We start from the raw sequence: 18,502 nt of genomic DNA, 5'->3' as shown, positions 1-18,502 counted from the left end.
ATGCATTCATTAGAGAAAATGAATTTTGATAAAAGAAGGAGTGGAAATCCAAAATCAAGTTTAAAGGAAGCAATACTAATAATGAGAGGCGATGAAGAAAATGTTTTAAAAGCTGTTGATATGATTTTTGAAATGATGTTAGCTGATCGTAAAGGTTTTGCCACCAACTCTAGTATGAACTATCATAGATTCCATAAAGAGAAGCATAAACCTTTGTGGTATTTTCAACTTCCTGATGAACTTTTAAATTTGTAAAATTGTTTTTAATGATAATGTTTTTTCCGTTTCATCACCATTATAACGTTATGAAGTTGCAAAAAGATATTAAAATGTTAAAGATATGGTGGGGATGATATTTGGTCATGGTTCTGGTACCACACAGTTTATTTAATTTATTATCGTACCGTCAAATAAATCCTCGTTTTAATTAGACGGTTTTTTATTCATCTTCTTGTGGTGATTTTATATAATTGTATGCCAAACATGGACTTAATTTGAATTAAAATTACCGCTTTACTATTTAACACAGAAATTGTGGAAAAATTATTATTTTGACCATACCTTTTTTCAATCCCCGGAATTATGTCCAGCATAAATATTTCTCCTAAAGTACTAACTATTCATTATTTAGCAGACAAAATGCCCACTCTTGAAGGACTCGAGGAGGCAGGACTGGAGAAAATTCCAGATCTCAGTATCGCCAAGATGAGATTCGAACTCGCTCTTGATGCCGATAGCGCAAAGGAGCTCAAAATTGATCAGTCTGAGGTGATTAATTGTCGACTTTATTACTATTTATATTTTAAAACAGATGATGCATGGACAATATGTTGGTTTTTAGCCTCAATGCTGAGTAACGATTATTTTTCAAAAGAATAATTCGATACGCTGCACAATAATATTTAGTTTGTAATTTTGAAAACACAACAACATTTAGCTCCTGGATCACTGGATTTATTTCACTTAGTTCTATTAATAGTCTTAAGAAGTTAAGAGTAGAACTATGTAATGTTAACACAGCACCACTATGTAATGTTAACACATCACCACTATGTAATGTTAACACAGCACCACTATGTAATGTTAACACAGCACCACTCACCAGGTAAAAAGACAGCTGCTTGATAAGATAAAGGCGGGGTTCATGACCCAGCTGTACCGAGATGTGAGTAGTGATCTCAAGCTGACCCTGAACAATTCTGTTTTGGAAGAGATGGAGGCTAAGAACAAGGAGGAACTTGAAAAACTTGATCGTGAGTGTAGTCCGTTCTATTTTCCTTGACAAAATATCAACAATCAACATATCTTGAAAAATGTTTTTAGTGCACAAGATTGTTAAACTGTTTACTGCTTTGTAATCTTATTTATCGGCCAGTAATCAGATCATAATTAAACAGAGTCAATCGAGAATGCAGAGAAAAATGAGGGAGAAAGTGAGGTAAGGGAAGCTATGGTAAAGAAATGCGAATACCTGACACTGATTGGCAGTAAAGAAGAATCACTGAAAATGTTGAAGGTAACCCTCGACAAAACCAACACTACTGGGCACAAGCTGGATCTTCATTTCCATCTCATCAGACTAGGATTCTTCTTCAACGACAACAAGATTATCACAACAAACTTAGATAAAGCTAAAGAGTAAGTTTTTAAGCGAAATATTTTCCAGATGGTAGCTTATTTTATATGCCACGAAAATAGGCAGGTTCCACAGTGGAAAATCTCTCATTTTGAAAGTTGTTCATCCCCCATATTTAATTCCAGGCTGATTGAATTGGGAGGAGATTGGGATAGAAGAAACCGATTGAAAGTTTACTCAGGATTGTATGCTATGTCAGTTAGAAATTTCCAAGAAGCTGCTGACAATTTCCTTGACACTGTATCTACGTTTACATCGTACGAACTTATGGATTATTTAACTTTCATCAAATATGCCATCATATCGTCCATGCTTGCTCTTGATAGGAAGGATCTGACCAAGAAGGTATGTTTAAAAATATATTTCTAAGGACATGGTTTTCCTTGTGTGAATTATAGTATGTCATGTGAGTTGTGACATGTTTCGCTTTGTATGCATGTGCCCACGATTTTTTCTAAACCGGAAAGTAAGAGCTTATGACGCTACGCGCGAACAGCAAATCAAACTTTGTATTACAAAGGACCTTTTTCAGCAGTAGCAACGAGTAATAGGCGCGCGTTAAAGCGCAAAATCTTTACTGCTTTTACACCTTCAATCCCAGCTCTAGTAGTTGCATCTTTTAATCAACGTGCAGACAAAATAAAAAACGCAATTCATTATCAAATGTTATTAGGTTGTCGAGGGTGCTGACATTAACGAAGTTCTACACGATTTGCCCCTCTTCAAGAGTTACATATATTCCCTGTACAACGCACAATATGCTGACTTCTTTGAAGCCCTTGGTAAGTGAATATTTAAACTGATATTTGAGGGTTGACACATGATTAAACTTAAAAATTGAAAACCTGTGTTATAATAACCATCTCTTCTCTCAAGTAAATGTTGCTCATACTATGCAAGTAGGAAAGAAAATCTCGTAAGAAAGCTGGTTGCCCGGTGTGCGGATGTAAGCCCACCATGGAATTATCCCACCTTTGACCTTAAAACTACAATGTGCGTCATGTAAGATGTCGTGTGCACGGTTTAACGTTTTTGACAGTGCTCAGACCCGCAGAAATAAATGCGTATCCTTGTTATTGTAGAACACCAGAGTTCGTTTGATGTGGAAGATAAACACATAGTCCATATCCGCTTATTCTCAGCATCATATTTATCATAAAGTCATAAATTGCAGGGGGGTGGGGGGGGGCCTATGTCAGTTATTTGGAGCTAGATTCTTCTAGACTATTTTATTCGGACGAAGCCTCGTGAGACAATACCCCCGGATCAGTTCTTAAAGTTTATGCGAAAAAACACTAAAAGATTATAATATGTGGTATTGAGTGCGTGGGAAGTTCCAAAATTAAAGGTTTTGAAAGGCACACGCTATCAAACAGTTCAGGCAAATATGAAACTCAGATTTAGGTAGAAACAGTAAGAGACACACTAACGACTTCCCGCAGGTGAGATCGAAGGATTCCTGAAGTCCGACAGCATTTTGGCACCACATACAAACTACTACGTCAGGGAAATGAGGATCAGATCTTACGCGCAGCTTCTGGAGTCCTACAGTTCTCTCACTGTCAACTACATGGCCAATAGCTTCGGCGTCTCTGAGAAATTCATCGACAGGTATGTACCTTGTTTTGGCACTACGCCAATATTTTGTTTTTAGGAAAGCTGCCCGACTTTTTGACATGATGGAATTATTTGACCTGTCTAGTTTATTTAGCAAGACTGGTATGTTAAAACTTAAGAAATCTGATCCTTAGGATTTCGGTTAGGGTTTGAGATGGCGCAGAATGTTTATTATGTTTTACTGTACAAATTTTTGCGCCTTCACTTGTTCGAGATCGTTCTATCTAGTCAGATTTTCTTCGTCTATTTAAAGTTTTCAAAATTTGATAGTGCTTCTTGAAATCGAAATCATTAAACATTTTATGTGTATCATTTCTGGTCTTACTGATATATTTCCCATATAAGGATTGAACATGGCCAAACAGTTTCTTTCTTTGTGTCGTGATGTCTTCATGCAAGATATAGTGACGTCATAATCTGATATCATAAACTTAATTAATTCTCACGCAGGGAGCTGTCTCGGTTTATCACAACGGGAGCACTGAACGCTAAAATCGACAAAGTGGGTGGGATAATTCAGACAAACAGACCAGACAAGAAAAACTGGCAGTATCAGGTTTGTGCAAGCGACCAATACCCGAGACTAAGGGACCAGATGTGTGTCATTACAAATGATGTCCCCTTATTGAACCCCTCATTGAAACCCTCATTGAAACCCTCATTAAACCCCCTCGCCCTTAGCATCTACTATTTTTGTTCGAAATTCTGTCCAAATCCTTTTCGATTTTGACACCACCCCAAAATGCTCCCAATGAATTAAGGGCCAGTCAGACTTCTTTAATACGCGGTTTATTTGGCTAAAGCTCAAAGCCGGTACCACAGTCCACAACTTTTTAAATCTAAGAGGGTTTGCACATTCTTTGCATAAAAGTCGTCGAATGAAAAGACATTGAAAAGACACTAAATGGCCAATATGTTTCACTGCACTCTTGCAGTGAGAATCGCAAATTAGACTTAAATTCTACCCCAAAATATTAATCGCAGTTTTAACGCGATATAAGAATTAGATTGGCATGCACGGCAGGGAAATCCGGTGCAATTTATTAAATTCTTTAAATTGCAGAGCACGTTTTTTAAAAACATTCACAATTGCTGTCATTTTCGTCCAATTCAGATTTTCCAGGGCACTGACTTTTGGTTATGACCAATTTCCATTTAGAAGGAATTAAAATCGGCCAAAGATAATCAAGTTTAATTGGCTAACTTGTACGGCTTTCAGAGGTCTTAAAACCTCTAGACCTCCAAAATAGTTGGTTTGGGAATCTGAAATCCTAAACATCAGCTAAAAATAACAATCCGCATTCAGCTAAAAAATGAGCTTAATTGACCGTAAAATGGTCTTATGACAGGCCCTTAAAATTTATGAGGCCTCTGAAAGCCTCATAAAGGGACCAATAACTTGGCCGTGTTTAAGCCGATAATAAATTATTTCTATATAGAGGTCATCAGTAAACTCAGCACCCTCTAAAACTCATCTGCATCAGACTATAACAGCAGCAGTTATAGTTATTCTTTCAACTAAAAAAGTGCTCTGGAATTCCAAAAATGTAATGCGAAATCTTGGCCGGTGCAAAACCAGTTTTGATGTAGTGTTGTAACCATCGTGTTTTTTACTGAGAGAAGTAACCGAAGTTTAATTTAAAATTGACCACTTTGTGGAGCTTATAATTACTATTAGAGTAACTTCCATTGAATCCTATATCCTGCTGGCGACTCGTCTCACACATAGTCGTCATAATCTTCTACCGTGTCTCGATCGTATACTGAGATCTGTTAAACCCGGATATTCTAACTTGAATTTGATTTCCGAACTGACTCGTACAACAGCGAACAGACCAAAGCGTCAATGTGTTTGTTGTTTGGTGTTACTTAACTTGAAATTATTTGTTGTGTCACTCTCACTGTGATCTAAAGATCTAAGCATTACCCGGAGGGAAGTGCGCGGTGTTGGTGCAAAATTGGTCGCATTTTTACCAAAGTACTGCGCACCTGCCTGCCCAATGCCTTGCCTCAAAACTCATCAGTGATATTGTGAGGAGGGTAGTTGTCACAGTGAAACTGTGACTGGCACGTGCGCGCGGCGTCACTGTCACCAACTTTTTATAATAGCGCGCCGGAGCCACGTGCCAGTCACTTCCCTGACATATCTGCTAATTTTGTAAATCACGATCATTACTCAAAAACCCCTTTCGACCCAGGCGGTGATAAAGCAGGGCGACCTTCTACTGAACAGAATCCAGAAACTGAGCCGGGTGATAACCATCTAACTGTGCTGTCCTCTGGTACCTTCCCTAAACGACAACTTCAGGGTACCGAGCGGTACCGAGCCCGCATCTCCTCATAACTATACCTCTGTTTTTTCGGGGTTCCTTCCCCGCAACTCGTTAGGTAACATGCGTTCATCAACCGGCACTTACCCTCCTACCTGTACCTATCCCTTTAGCAAGAGAGAGAGGCGGATTGAGTCCAGCTCCAAAGTCAGCAGCTCAGCTCGCAGAATACTCCCAACTCCCTGTTCGTACCACCTCACTATCAGTTTCTACTTCTTTGTGAGAGGACCGGTGCCTCCTTTAAAATGTTGATAGATGATAAAATGATAGTTGCACTGAGGGAAACTCAGACCTCGTCCCCGGAGGACGGTAGAGTAGGATAGACGGTGCCGCGGTTCTTGTAAAACTTTATTTGTAATGCTACCTATTGTTATAAAATTAAATTTCTTTTTGGTTGCTGCTTTTGGCAACGATGGGAAATTTTCGACTTTCATTTGTTTTAAAACGGAAATAATTGACATATAAATATTATAATATTCGAGAATTCGGAAGTAACTTCCGGTTTTCATGATCATAATCATTTCTTAATTTCGTTCATAGACATCTCCAGGACAATAATAACTGATTCATCTATGTTGAAAAAGAAATGGTAAAAATCACATCTATAATGGAATCAAAACGTCAAAAATTTCCATATACAGACTGCAGTTTTCGATATAAATTCTTCTAAATAGTTATAATCGCATTTGTTCCAAAGGATAATACTTCTCCAGTTTCGTGTCAATGTCAAATTTAGCCGCTAGACCGTTAAGAGTATCAATATCGACGGTAGCGCCACCACAGATCACCACAACTATAGGACTGGTGCCGGGACTCTGTTCTTCAAGGTACTCCCTTATCTTACCTGGGAATAGAGTTATGTTAATTGGAGGTTTTACTGGTATTTCTTGGAAATCAGAGGAGGTTATGAAGTGTGAAAGGTTCATACGCTCACCTTATCTTAATTATCGCCGCCTTTGATATAGATAACGGTTGTTGGTTGCCTTTGAATTTGTGAACCTTAATTTAAAGGGAACTATTACTAAGTGTCATTTGACATGCTAAACAGTAAGCTTCCAATTACTGGGTTCTATGTGTCGGCTCACAGTATCAAACGTCCTGTCTCCCAACGTCTCACCATATCATGGGGTTTTATAATTATTGCTAGAAGCCAATTCTAATTGCCATCATTTCGGTCTTTATAATGTTTAAATCGCATCGACGTTTAACTTTGAACTATTATCGAATTCCACGGCTTCAATCGCACATCATGTAAAAGTTCTTTAAAAAAAGGCATGTTCGGATTCACGTCGGCTGAGCCAGTAGCTGTGGACTGGTGGACGCCGCGCGCACGTGTCTGCGACATCCCAGCTATTGGTTGACGGCAACGGAACTTGTCGAATCGGGCTCTTGGCAATCAGGCATGCATTCCTAGACGCTTTGGTTTTAACACGTCCAACTTAGCTTAAATGTATCCAGTGGCTTTTCCATTAACGCTTGCGTTTAGCTACTTTCTAACACTAAATCCATTCGTCGTTCTTCAGGTCAAAGTCTCTTCTTTGATCCTCAATTTTTGCTTCTCCATCTCAAATCGCAGTTATACCTATAAACTGTAAAAGGAAACCTTACGGTGGGTGGAGTAAGGCTCGCTTGACAGGTGTCATTTGTAGAATATTTTGAAACACGTTGGCGTGTGTCTAGACAAATAAGGATTGTGTGCAACTTTGTTCCTTCATCAAAAATTCCGTTTTCCAGTGCGCAAGGCAAAGCTCACACCCTAGCTCGAGCACACTCCAAACAATTGCTTCATGTCCTTTTAGTCAGGTAGTGGCACGAGCTCCGCCCTCTCCCTCAACATCTTCCGGTAAACTTTATCATTAACACCATTATTGGTAGGACCGACACATGACACGGGCACAATTAGCACTATAAATATAGTTATATTTATTGAGTTATATTAACATATTTTGGCATTTAGATTCTTCGGAAAATATTTTCAGCGCGTACCTGTTTTTAGCTCACTAACTTTTATTTTCAGTTTACCCAATTATATTTTGTAGGTATTATTAGTAGTACTAGTAGTACAGTAGTAATAGCAGCACCAGTGACAAACGCCGAATAGGTAAGCCGCGCACATGCAATCTATCATCATCAGTTGCAGGTTTTGTTCATGTTTCACTTTCGGTTTCATTTGTTGATAACTTGATCAAAGTTTATGGTATACGCTGCAATATTATGAAAAATAAATAAAAAGATTGAGGAATCGAGTCGCGAAAACGTAATATTTTGTTACTGTTACTGTTACTGTTAGTGTTAGTGTTACTGTTACTGTTACTGTTACTGTTATCTGTTCCGTATTTAAACATTCCCTTTCACCTTACGCTGCGTTCACTTTCACCTTACCTGTGTAAACTGCAGCAAGTGTGGCTCCACAGGCTGGTTCCACTAGGAACTGGTGATCTCTTAAAAAGAGTACACAGCACTCCACTGCTGTCTTGTCGTCCACAAGATGGCTGGTTATTTTCCTCTTTTGAGACAAGTCCACTACTTCTTGGCAAACTGCAAGTGCACCTGACAGTGCTTTAATTTAGTGGCTGTTTGTCTTTTTAAACGGGAAACGATCATTTTTCTCAGGTTATGTTTCATATTTTAAGGTGAATATGGCTTTTCAGGACAGTCTGCAATAATCTCTTTTACTTGATTTAGTTAAAAACCCATATCATAATTCTTACCGAGGGTTTTAGCACAACTCGTGATCTCGTCCAGCTTCACCACCTTTCCTGCTTTAACCGCTTTATTGAACGAGTCCGCTCCGTACGTTTCCATGGCAACGATAGGTACGTGGTCCCAGTGAACGTGTTTCATGCCGTGAGCAATGCCGGCTAGCAGACCACCACCACCCACACATGTTACCACAGCTCCTGGTTCTTCGTACCCCGCACTCGCCAACTGTCCCACCACCTTGATGCGAGAGATGAAGATTTAGCCAATCCCGTACAGGGATCAAAGTCACGTGATTTAAAAATAAATGAGGTTGTCTGATTGGTTTATCCAGGTTGATCCAATCCACCTTGATTCGGGGTGAGTTTTTGTTGATTCTCATTCAGAGAGATGATGTTTTGAGGTTTTTCAGCCCGCCGTGATAGGATTAGACTGCCACGATAAAATTAAAATTCCTTTAAACGCGTTGTCCTTTTTGAACACCACGATTATAAAGCCCCAAATCTTGATTCTTGATATTAATCGTAATCCGGGAATCTGCGGAAAAAAATCGCACATATTTGACATTGACATCATCAGCATTAAGTGGGTCATAAGCCTAGAAGTGCTACGTTTCCGTTTTTAAACATATGAAATCGAATTGTGTTATAGGATTCGTCACAACTTATAACAATCACTAATAACTTTTGCGTCATGATTGATGATATCAAAGTTATTGGGTCGAGATCGTGAAGTCATAAAGTGTGTCGCAGACTGTGACGAAATAATTTTTAAAACTCCAACGTAACCGATTACTTAATGATTCAAAAGATATCTCAAAATCATATCAACTGTAATGATTTAGTTTTCCCGGAAGAAGATCTCACCAAAAAGGGCTCCTAGTACAGATTATACTCCAACAAATTACCCAATATAGCATTACCTCATGGATCAGGGTCGAGTGTCCATCCCATACCACCGGGCTATCAAAAGGATGGATATAATGGCACGTTTTCCCTTCGTCCTTCATTTTCTGTATGTATTTTTTGGCCGTTGCATCACAAATATCCCAGATGGGACCCCCGATGTGAATGTCGCTGCCGAGGTCGCTGAACTTTTTCAGAACTGGCTGAGGTAGTCCGTCCATGGTGAAAACAGTTGCCCTGTGAATTTGTTAATATTTTAGAACTAGAAGGTGTATACTGTTTATGTAACTGTAAATCTTACTGCCGACGTGATTTTAGTTAACTTGTTGCTTTTGGTACGTGATAATTTTAGTATAGATTCCAGATTTTATACTTGTCAGAATTAAAGATGCACGATTTGTGACTTTCGTCTTTTTTAGTATTTTATTTGTATTATTATTCGTGACCCAGTTAAGATATACGGGGCAAGTAAAATTTAAATTCCTACAATGTTTCTATTGAGATCCCATAATTTACTTATGGCTGTTCGAACTGAGGTTTTAGCTCCAATCTCGGTAACGAGATCAATAGTCATTACTGTGAAAATTAGATCCGAAACTAGATCAACAGTTATTATTGTTGAGTTTTGATACTCGATTGATAGAAGCTGGATACTCGTTTGCACCGGAATCAGACAACGGGCTCATGAAAAAGTCTATTTTCACCCCTCTCTGCAGTTACAGCAATTCATTATTCAATGATCTTAATACCTTTCCGTCTAGAACTGGGGTGGCATAAACCTGGTCACCGGTACCAAACAGTTCGCAACTCCGTCAAAACAGAGTTCCACCGAACGGCGCGGAACAATAGCGCCTAAGTTTTAATTGAAATAAAGCGTTTAAAGACACCTACTTGACCCCAAGGCGGTTTGCAGAGTAGGCAGTTGCCATGCCAGCGTTCCCACCTGAACTACAGACAAGGTGGGAAGCCCCGTTCTTCACCGCCAACTTACAGCTGTGTCCGATTCCTGGAACAAAGTTCGTGTTACCTCAGTTCCACCCAGAAATCCAATTTTCTTGCCTGTCTGCTCTTTTCGCTAAACTAGCGTAATTATCATCACTCTCATCCCAGACGAAAAGATACCCTATTTGATCTAGGGCCTTCGTTTGAAGCCATGATATGATCGACATATTGCATGGGAGGGCCGATATTTCAGTTTTTCTCCATTTTTGGCCTGGAACACCCGAGTGTTGTACCCATATAAGTGGTCACAATTCTAATTGTAATCGTTATGAATCAATTAAAGATCCTACAAGTAGAAGAATCTTACTATTGAACGAATTTTAACGCAATCGTTTTGTTGATTGTTCTTCTGACCATATGCAATTGTATGGCTACATTCATTTCGAAACCGGAAATGATGTCTTCATTCTTTATTTTTAAACCTTATGTACCATTGCACTGCATGGCAAACTTCTAAATTTTGATTGAATCACTCAAAAAATAAACGTATATATGCAGAGGCCTGCTGAGTGCTGACTGAATTTAATAATGAGAACGTGTTTTATTTAGATATTTAGTTTGTTAACATATTCAGTTTTTCTCCCTTTTACAGCCGAAATGAGTTTAGAATTGAAACGACAGCTGCCTTATCAGACTTTATTTGAACGGACATTAATTTGACGCTGGAGGCACTATAGCGTTCATGTTAATGTCCCTTCAAAATAATGTCCGTTCACGCAATGTCCGGTAGAATAATTTTTGATAAGATATTAAAGATTTTGTAAAGGTTAGTTCGTCTTTGTCAGGAGTTTGGAGATGCAGGTAATTTAGAAAGTATATTGTTTAAGTCCTGAAAAAGTTTGAAAAAACATTAATTTGATATATGCTTCCTATTTTCTTACAGTTGCACAATTTGTTTCGATACAAAATGTTACTAGTCCTTGACCCTTGTTCGTGTTTTTAGTAATGCTTATAAGGCCTTGAACATTTAATGCTTTAAGTTTAATTCTTCTATTTCTAAATCTAATTTGATATATGCCTGCGACATGCTTGTAATGTCGACCAAAAATATATGAATATTCATAATCATAGAAAATGCATGGCCATGATTAGAATGGGCTCGATCCTTGAACCAGATTTTATTTGATACCTTAATGTAACTTTTACACAGTCTTCTACATAATTATAATAATTATATTATTTATATTAATGTAACTTTTGCGCAGTCTTCTACAGGAAATTAAAATAGTTTCCATAAACTTGAACTCCCAGACCTCTGCTGTAGGTGCTAGTTCCTACTAATTTGCCGGGTGTGGTGAGTCTTGATGGTCGAGGTGGGAGGTGAAGGGTACGTTGCACGAGCAGGGACCGTACCCAAAGCACCCTGTCTAGATATATCTTGGAATTACAGTTCATTTGGGGGTTGCGACAAATAGCTATTATATTCAATTTACTGCCTTGCACATCTTTCCCCGTAAATCTAGGTGAAGATGTAGTCTGCTTTTTCTTGGGAAGTAGTTCTGTAGCTAGTGACGCCAGGTTAGACCCTCTTTTCCCGACAGACAGTGCTGAGCGACCAATCAGACGGTCCGTTAGTTGTCATGTGTTGCATCTTCAGTCTGATTTGTTTAGTTAGTTTCTGGCTGATAGTTGCTATGGTAACGATCCACACCAGGCGCTGGCTTCTAATCTGGCGGCAGTTCCGTGAGCGATCCAGCCCGCAAAATTGATTTTGTCTCAGCAAACGTTCAATCGTCTGAGTCATCCTCCACCCATAACCTGGTTCAAAGACTAACGCCTCCAATATTTTTGATCCATTTTACTATGACTCCTTCGTTTTTGTCTGGGGCGCCCCTCCAAATTTGTCAGGATTAGCCACGAACCTAAATAAGTTCTACTTTTTATATTAAGTTTGACTTGCTTACCCGTCCCACGCAAAATGCTAATATCCGAATGTGGCAAACGGGCACAGTTTTCGCGGCCAAAAATTGTAATTCCCACGTTTTGCTTGACACGAATTGATTTCCTTTCATGGTTACTCATTAACTTTGCCGACCTTTCTTTCGGCTTCGAATTTCCAGACGTTTTTCAAAAGATATGTCTGAAGAGCTTAGACTCAAAGGAATCTGTATTAATGATACCTGACGTTATTTACCAAGTCGAGCATTGACCTAAGAAGTTTTCCTTACGACTTCCTGTCAATTCTCATATTGATTATCATTCCTAGTCTCAGTTGATATCACGGAATTAGTGGTTATTTGCGTAATAAAAATTCCTTTCCAAGATAGATATCTCTATTTATACTCACTTTTACAATTTACAGTGTTATTTGCGTTATAGTATATCTATATAGTGGTCAGATTAAAGATTCATGACCGAATTGCTCCAAATGGTTCCACCGTAATGGCATTTTAAATGCATTAAGAGCACTCAGGTGTGTCCATGTTCCATTTGTTCACGCTTCATCGAATTTTTATTTGTACACCTCTGTCTGACCTTTGCAGTAGACAGATAACAGCTATCATTTCAATTTTCCATGGTCTAGGCCATTATAATCGTTTTTGTAAAATAATCAGATAATTCAAGTCACATAAACTATTTTATTAAGGGTCTAAGGTACAATCAGTTTTTTACAAAATGCCGTCATTTGGACGGCTCATGTATTTTTACAAAGCCCTCGAGTTTTGGCATCGTTTAATATAAAAACTAACCGTCTTTCAAGCTATCATTCCTTTTTTCTTTGTTAGGTCTAATGATTAAAGAATCGTTTGATTATAAAACCTTATCAGACTTTGGCTTTATTGTTCCGGCACAATTAGTCTTGTGTGGACAAACTTGACGTCGGAAAAAAGATAAAAAATTATCAAGCTCATTTTTTCTCAGCAGCGAACACTTACTAAGCCCTGCCTTTATAGTTTATTCTGCTTGTTGTGGTCACGATTTCAAGCCATTATCAGCTATTTTTAGTTTAATTCGCATTAAAAATCTGTTGAGTTTCAATAAAAGAAACCACAACATCAGTTATATTTTGCCAGGCCTTCGCTCTTTCTTCTTCATTTTTGTCTTTACTTGAAAGAGGGGCCGGGAAATCGACAGAGTATTTGTCTGAATACGTTTTCTTGCACAAAATTAGGGTCGATTAGGTGGTACCCCTCGAGCGTTACCCTACACATTTAGTTTTTTTAAACCAGATCCTTGGTGACATTATTCTTCAGTCTGAATGGTAGGTAAGCACATGTTTTTGGGCACGATTCGGCCGAGTATTAAACTATATTTTTGTATTTCATGCTCGCTTTGATCGCTGATTATCAATTTAATAATTCCAAAGTTTTCTTATAAAAATTTAAAATCACTAAAAATAAACATTCATTTTTTATGAGTTATTTTTACGGCATGTGCTACACCCACTCATACATAATTAAGCAAACGTGTCTTTAGCCCCGTCCATAACATAAAAATTACATTTTCATGGAAAAACTCTGGATCAAGACCCATCTCATAGTAAATTTATACCGAAAAATCTGTAAATTATATGAATTGTCGGTAAGTCTAGTTTAAATTAAATTATTAGAGCTGCATAAAAGTTAGAGGCGCTCAAAAGTAAAGGTCGCTATAAAGTAACGGTCGTGAACAAAAAAGCGGGTTAATAGGGTATTGTGACGTATTTGACTCAAGAAGAATACTTAAGATAGCTTTACCTCTAAGTTTGAAAGATCCACTAGGTTGCGTGTTCTCGAGTTTCAGAAAGACTGGTCTGTTAGCTACTTTAGATAGTGGAGCACTGAAGATAAGGGGAGTCTGCACGTGCAACTGGACATCATCTGGTAGTTGCGAGGTCACCGTGTCGGACATGGCTGCAGATTTTATGTTATGTAACAATTTATACTATGTAGTAAAGAAATAACATAAATAAATGCCTAAAATAGATTAATATAATATAAATTACAATTAAATATAAAGCTAAAACCTTTGCCTTCCATTCAGAGAATGAATTCAATTTCTGTTTTTGTCAAACCTTCCAAATTCCAATGGAAGCAATGGATTTTCTTATTATTGATTTAATAAAACCAATATACTTCTGGTGGATATTCATATACTGCAATCACTTTTAGTGGTTGTCATATGGATCCATCGCAGAATATTTCGCCATTTCTTTACCTTATTTGACCTCTCAACTCTATGTCAGTAGCAGGTAGGAGGTCTGTGTAAATGTTGTACTTTTTGAGGTCTGTGTAATTTTGTACTTTTTGGGGTCTGTGTAAATGTTGTACTTTTTGAGGTCTGTGTAAATGTTGTGCTTTTTGGGGTCTGTGTAAATGTTGTACTTTTTGGGGTCTGTGTAAATGTTGTACTTTTTGGGGTCTGTGTAAATGTTGTACTTTTTGGGGTCTGTGTAATGTTGTACTTTTTGGGGTCTGTGTAATGTTGTACTTTTTGGGGTCTGTGTAAATGTTGTACTTTTTGGGGTCTGTGTAAATGTTTTCTTTTTTTGGGGTCTGTGTAAATGTTGTATTTTTTGGGGTCTGTGTAAATGTTGTACTTTTTGAGGTGTGTGTAAATGTTGTACTTTTTGGGGTCTGTGAAAATGTTGTACTTTTTGGGGTCTGTGTAAATGTTGTACTTTTTGGGGTCTGTGTAAATGTTGTACTTTTTGGGGTCTGTGTAAACTGTAAATGTTGTACTTTTTGGGGTCTGTGTAAATGTTGTACTTTTTGGGGTCTGTGTAAACTGTAAATGTTGTACTTTTTGGGGTCTGTGTAATGTTGTACTTTTTGGGGTCTGTGTAAATGTTGTACTTTTTGGGGTCTGTGTAAATGTTGTACTTTTTGGGGTCTGTGTAAATGTTGTAATTTTTGAGGTCTGTGTAAATGTTATGCTTTTTGGGGTCTGTGTAAATGTTGTACTTTTTGAGGTCTGTGTAAATGTTGTACTTTTTGGGGTCTGTGCAAATGTTGTACTTTTTGAGGTCTGTGTAAATGTTGTGCTTTTTGGGGTCTGTGTAAAAGTTGTACTTTTTGAGGTCTGTGTAAATGTTGTACTTTTTGGGGTCTGTGTAAATGTTGTACTTTTTGAGGTCTGTGTAATTTTGTACTTTTTGGGGTCTGTGTAAATGTTGTACTTTTTGAGGTCTGTGTAAATGTTGTGCTTTTTGGGGTCTGTGTAAATGTTGTACTTTTTGGGGTCTGTGTAAATGTTGTACTATTTACTCGACTTATTACACGATACACATACATTTGAAAATTTATTTTTTGTACAGGAATATAACAAATTAAGGTAAAAATAAGTAGCTAGTAAATAAGGGACATTTATACCTATATCTCGCGACGTAAAACTAAGGTTACAAAACACGGATAACGAGTTACAAACTTGATCTACAGATCTTACGCTTTCATGTTTCGTCATCAAGATTCTTACAATTACAAATTACTATTGAGCATAAGCCGCCCTAAGTCGAGTAAGTCGAGTATTGAGCATGATCGCTGACGAGAGCAATCAAGACCTTCCTTTCTGAGACTAAGAGGAAAATTTCCCCGATACCACTTGGCACCAATGAAAATCGTACAAATTCCTATTCTTTCGAAACGTCAACCCGATCAGTGACCTACACATTGTGATTCATAATTCCGAAGGGTAAAAAATATTTAAGAACTCCGCAAATTTTCCTTGATGGAGGTATTTTTAACGAGTGTGTTGTTTGCATCACCGACCACCGAGACCTTTAATTGGAGGTTCAGCGAGGTGACCACAGTCCAATAAACCTAATAACGCGTCGGACCAGTCGGACTTTGGTACGAAGCTCATGGAGTGATTCCTGAGGGACCTTAACCCTCATTGTGATGGCGGATATATTTCCTAAATATTATGTTCATTGTGGAAGGTATTTATAACTAAAAATAGTTCATAATTGCAAGGCTGTCACACGTTTCCCAAACAGTTTATGTGTCACATATTTATATCGAAGTGTTAATAAATAAGAATATAAATATACGAAAAATTACTGCCATAATCATCAACAACTATGAATTTAAAGAGATAATAAAGATTTTGACTAATGATCGACCCCGGGAAACCTTTATGCACCTTTATCACGTTTCTGTTAAACTTGTTGATCGAATTCTAAAGAATCAGACTCAGCATAAAGAGAATGATAAAGAGAAGCGGCGAAAGAAAGTTACTACCAACGTGAAACAAAGCTACAACCAACTTGAAGGTTCGCGGGCAAAAGACTTCCTAATTCTGTGCGAATGCGTGTATTATTCATAGTGTATCAGATTCATCTTATCATACAGGGTGAGAAGTGATCTAATTATCTTGGAGAGGACATTTGGTGTACTTCTTAGCAGAGGGTTCGGAGGAGCACGCTCTCTTCAGAGGTTGTATTTATTGAGGTATATAAGGTATGTTTACTACCTGCTGGCATTGGGTCAGATTGTGGAATGTGGATACGCCCTCGGGACTTGTTAAAGTATGTTAAAACACAAATTCGTGTTGAGCAAGTGTTTATTCACCGGATTATTTCGTTGTTTATGGACTATAGATCTGATGGCAGCGAACGATAAAGGACTTTAAGTTTCGAAGGTTCTAGCCTCAGGGATCAGTGGTTAACTTTAGTGTGTCTATTATTATATACGGCAAACTAACCAGACTTGTGATCAAGCAATGGTCATTGTCTTCGAAGTACTTGGCGGCGGCGTTTGAGTACTCATCTAGATTTACTTAGGAGCATTGATTAATAAAAACTTACCATAGTTAATATCATATTAACGAATCGGCTCGTCAACATTTACATATCGTTATGATTACAAATTCGCAGTGATCGTGGAGATCACTACCTGAAGGTGGCTGGTTGTGATTCGATTCGTAACTAGATCCTACTTACAGATCGTAACGATTATAATCATAATTTGGATTCCTAAAATGTAACCTTCTATAATACTTACTGTCTGTTAAGAACAAAGTTTCAAGTCACGTGTCAAAAAATGTTGGACTGTTGACCGTTGTAAATGAGGGGCCGCTTTGTTGACTGTTGACTGTTGACTGTTGACTGTTGACTGTTGACTGTTGACTGTTGACTGTTGACTGTTGACTGTTGACTGTTGACTGTTGACTGTTGACTGTTGACTGTTGACTGTTGACTGTTGACTGTTGACTGTTGACTGTTGACTGTTGACTGTTGACTGTTGACTGTTGACTGTTGACTGTTGACTGTTGACTGTTGACTGTTGACTGTTGACTGTTGACTGTTGACTGTTGACTGTTGACTGTTGACTGTTGACTGTTGACTGTTGACTGTTGACTGTTGACTGTTGACTGTTGACTGTTGACTGTTGACTGTTGACTGTTGACTGTTGACTGTTGAATAAACCAAGTACCAGAAGAAAGGTCACATACTAGTTCGGATCCGTATGTGCTTGGTAATGGCAGCCCACTAGATTTCGTCTGAAAATCATACCCTGACATAAACAATGTTACCGGAATCCTACTAGGAAGCAGAGGGACGTGGCCCCGACCTGGCCCATGTAATTCATTTTCTTATAGATATTTCCAGGCTGGGGATCTGGGAACGTCTGCTTTACCAGCAAGTTTCGGTAACGCTACCTACTTTAACGACCTAAATAAATTGTTCTCATTACAAATCCTTCGCTAATTGAGTTTCGAAAGATCCACCCCCAAATTCTCCTCCTCATTAGACCTCATACCTCCTCCTTCCATCATTAGTCCCATTCCCCAATCGTTCCAGCATCTGGTTTTACTTAATTTTCCAGATACTCCCAGCGTGCCGGTAACTTGCCCCATTAAGGGCTACCTGACCGACTAACAGGCACAGCAACTCACGCCGCGGCTCTTCAGTAGCCAATGTCATGTCATTGTCAGCCCGGAAGTCCGGTTGCAGTTGGAGAAGTGGGAGTAATGTCATGGTGGGAGGTTGGTAACTCTTGAGGGGTGGAGAGGGGATTGTTCATAACTTGTGCCTTTTGTGCAGGCGTGCAAACCTACGCGGCTCTACCTTCATTTCCGAAATAGGACCTCCCTTATCACATTTAACAGAAAATGAATTATTTTTTATTTAATTTGATTTTTCGATTGTTTGCAATGTGAAATTGCATTGCGTTAGGCTCCCTTTACTTGTGCATTTATGATTTTATGGTGTTATAATCACCATTCAGTGTTTGCTTTCGCGAGACAACCGCACATGGATTTATTTTATTTTATTTTTAAACTTATTGCATTTACATCGAATAATTTTTGATTCTTTGCTCAGCCTCAGTTCCGTCGATTTAATTTCATGTTTATAAGACAATAATCCATTGTTCCCGCTCTTTTCGTTGGAA

At 38.3% G+C, this 18,502-nt stretch overlaps 2 protein-coding genes across 3 annotated transcripts in view; one reads left to right on the top strand and one right to left on the bottom strand.

Annotated features, from left to right (window-relative positions):
• The window catches only part of LOC134819748 (26S proteasome non-ATPase regulatory subunit 6-like), a 37,341-nt gene extending 31,241 nt beyond the window's left edge, over positions 1 to 6,100 (top strand). The window contains exons 2-9 of one of the 2 annotated variants that reach the window (XM_063829877.1): positions 632 to 768; positions 1,106 to 1,253; positions 1,398 to 1,638; positions 1,762 to 1,981; positions 2,310 to 2,418; positions 3,079 to 3,247; positions 3,704 to 3,809; positions 5,452 to 6,100. In XM_063829877.1, coding sequence (XP_063685947.1) covers positions 640 to 768; positions 1,106 to 1,253; positions 1,398 to 1,638; positions 1,762 to 1,981; positions 2,310 to 2,418; positions 3,079 to 3,247; positions 3,704 to 3,809; positions 5,452 to 5,520 — 1,191 coding nt within the window. In that variant the 5' untranslated portion in view covers positions 632 to 639 and the 3' untranslated portion in view covers positions 5,521 to 6,100. Of the gene's footprint in view, positions 1 to 629; positions 769 to 1,105; positions 1,254 to 1,397; positions 1,639 to 1,761; positions 1,982 to 2,309; positions 2,419 to 3,078; positions 3,248 to 3,703; positions 3,810 to 5,451 lie in introns of both variants that reach the window. The other variant, XM_063829875.1, reaches the window with a different exon arrangement.
• Positions 6,101 to 6,154: 54 nt separating this feature from the next.
• LOC134819749 (serine dehydratase-like) lies at positions 6,155 to 14,035 on the bottom strand. The gene is made up of 6 exons (XM_063829878.1): positions 13,868 to 14,035; positions 10,080 to 10,194; positions 9,206 to 9,425; positions 8,295 to 8,523; positions 7,966 to 8,133; positions 6,155 to 6,427 (listed from the first exon to the last, which is right to left on the bottom strand). The coding sequence occupies exons 1-6, from the start codon at positions 14,019 to 14,021 to the stop codon at positions 6,258 to 6,260; spliced, it is 1,056 nt and encodes a 351-aa protein (XP_063685948.1). The 5' UTR covers positions 14,022 to 14,035; the 3' UTR covers positions 6,155 to 6,257.
• Between the last annotated feature and the right edge of the window lie 4,467 nt (positions 14,036 to 18,502).

Source organism: Bolinopsis microptera, chromosome 8 (genome assembly GCF_026151205.1).
Source record: "Bolinopsis microptera isolate Bmic1 chromosome 8, MBARI_Bmic_1.0, whole genome shotgun sequence".
Lineage (NCBI taxonomy): Eukaryota > Metazoa > Ctenophora > Tentaculata > Lobata > Bolinopsidae > Bolinopsis > Bolinopsis microptera.
This window is presented reverse-complemented; position numbering and strand designations above follow the sequence as displayed.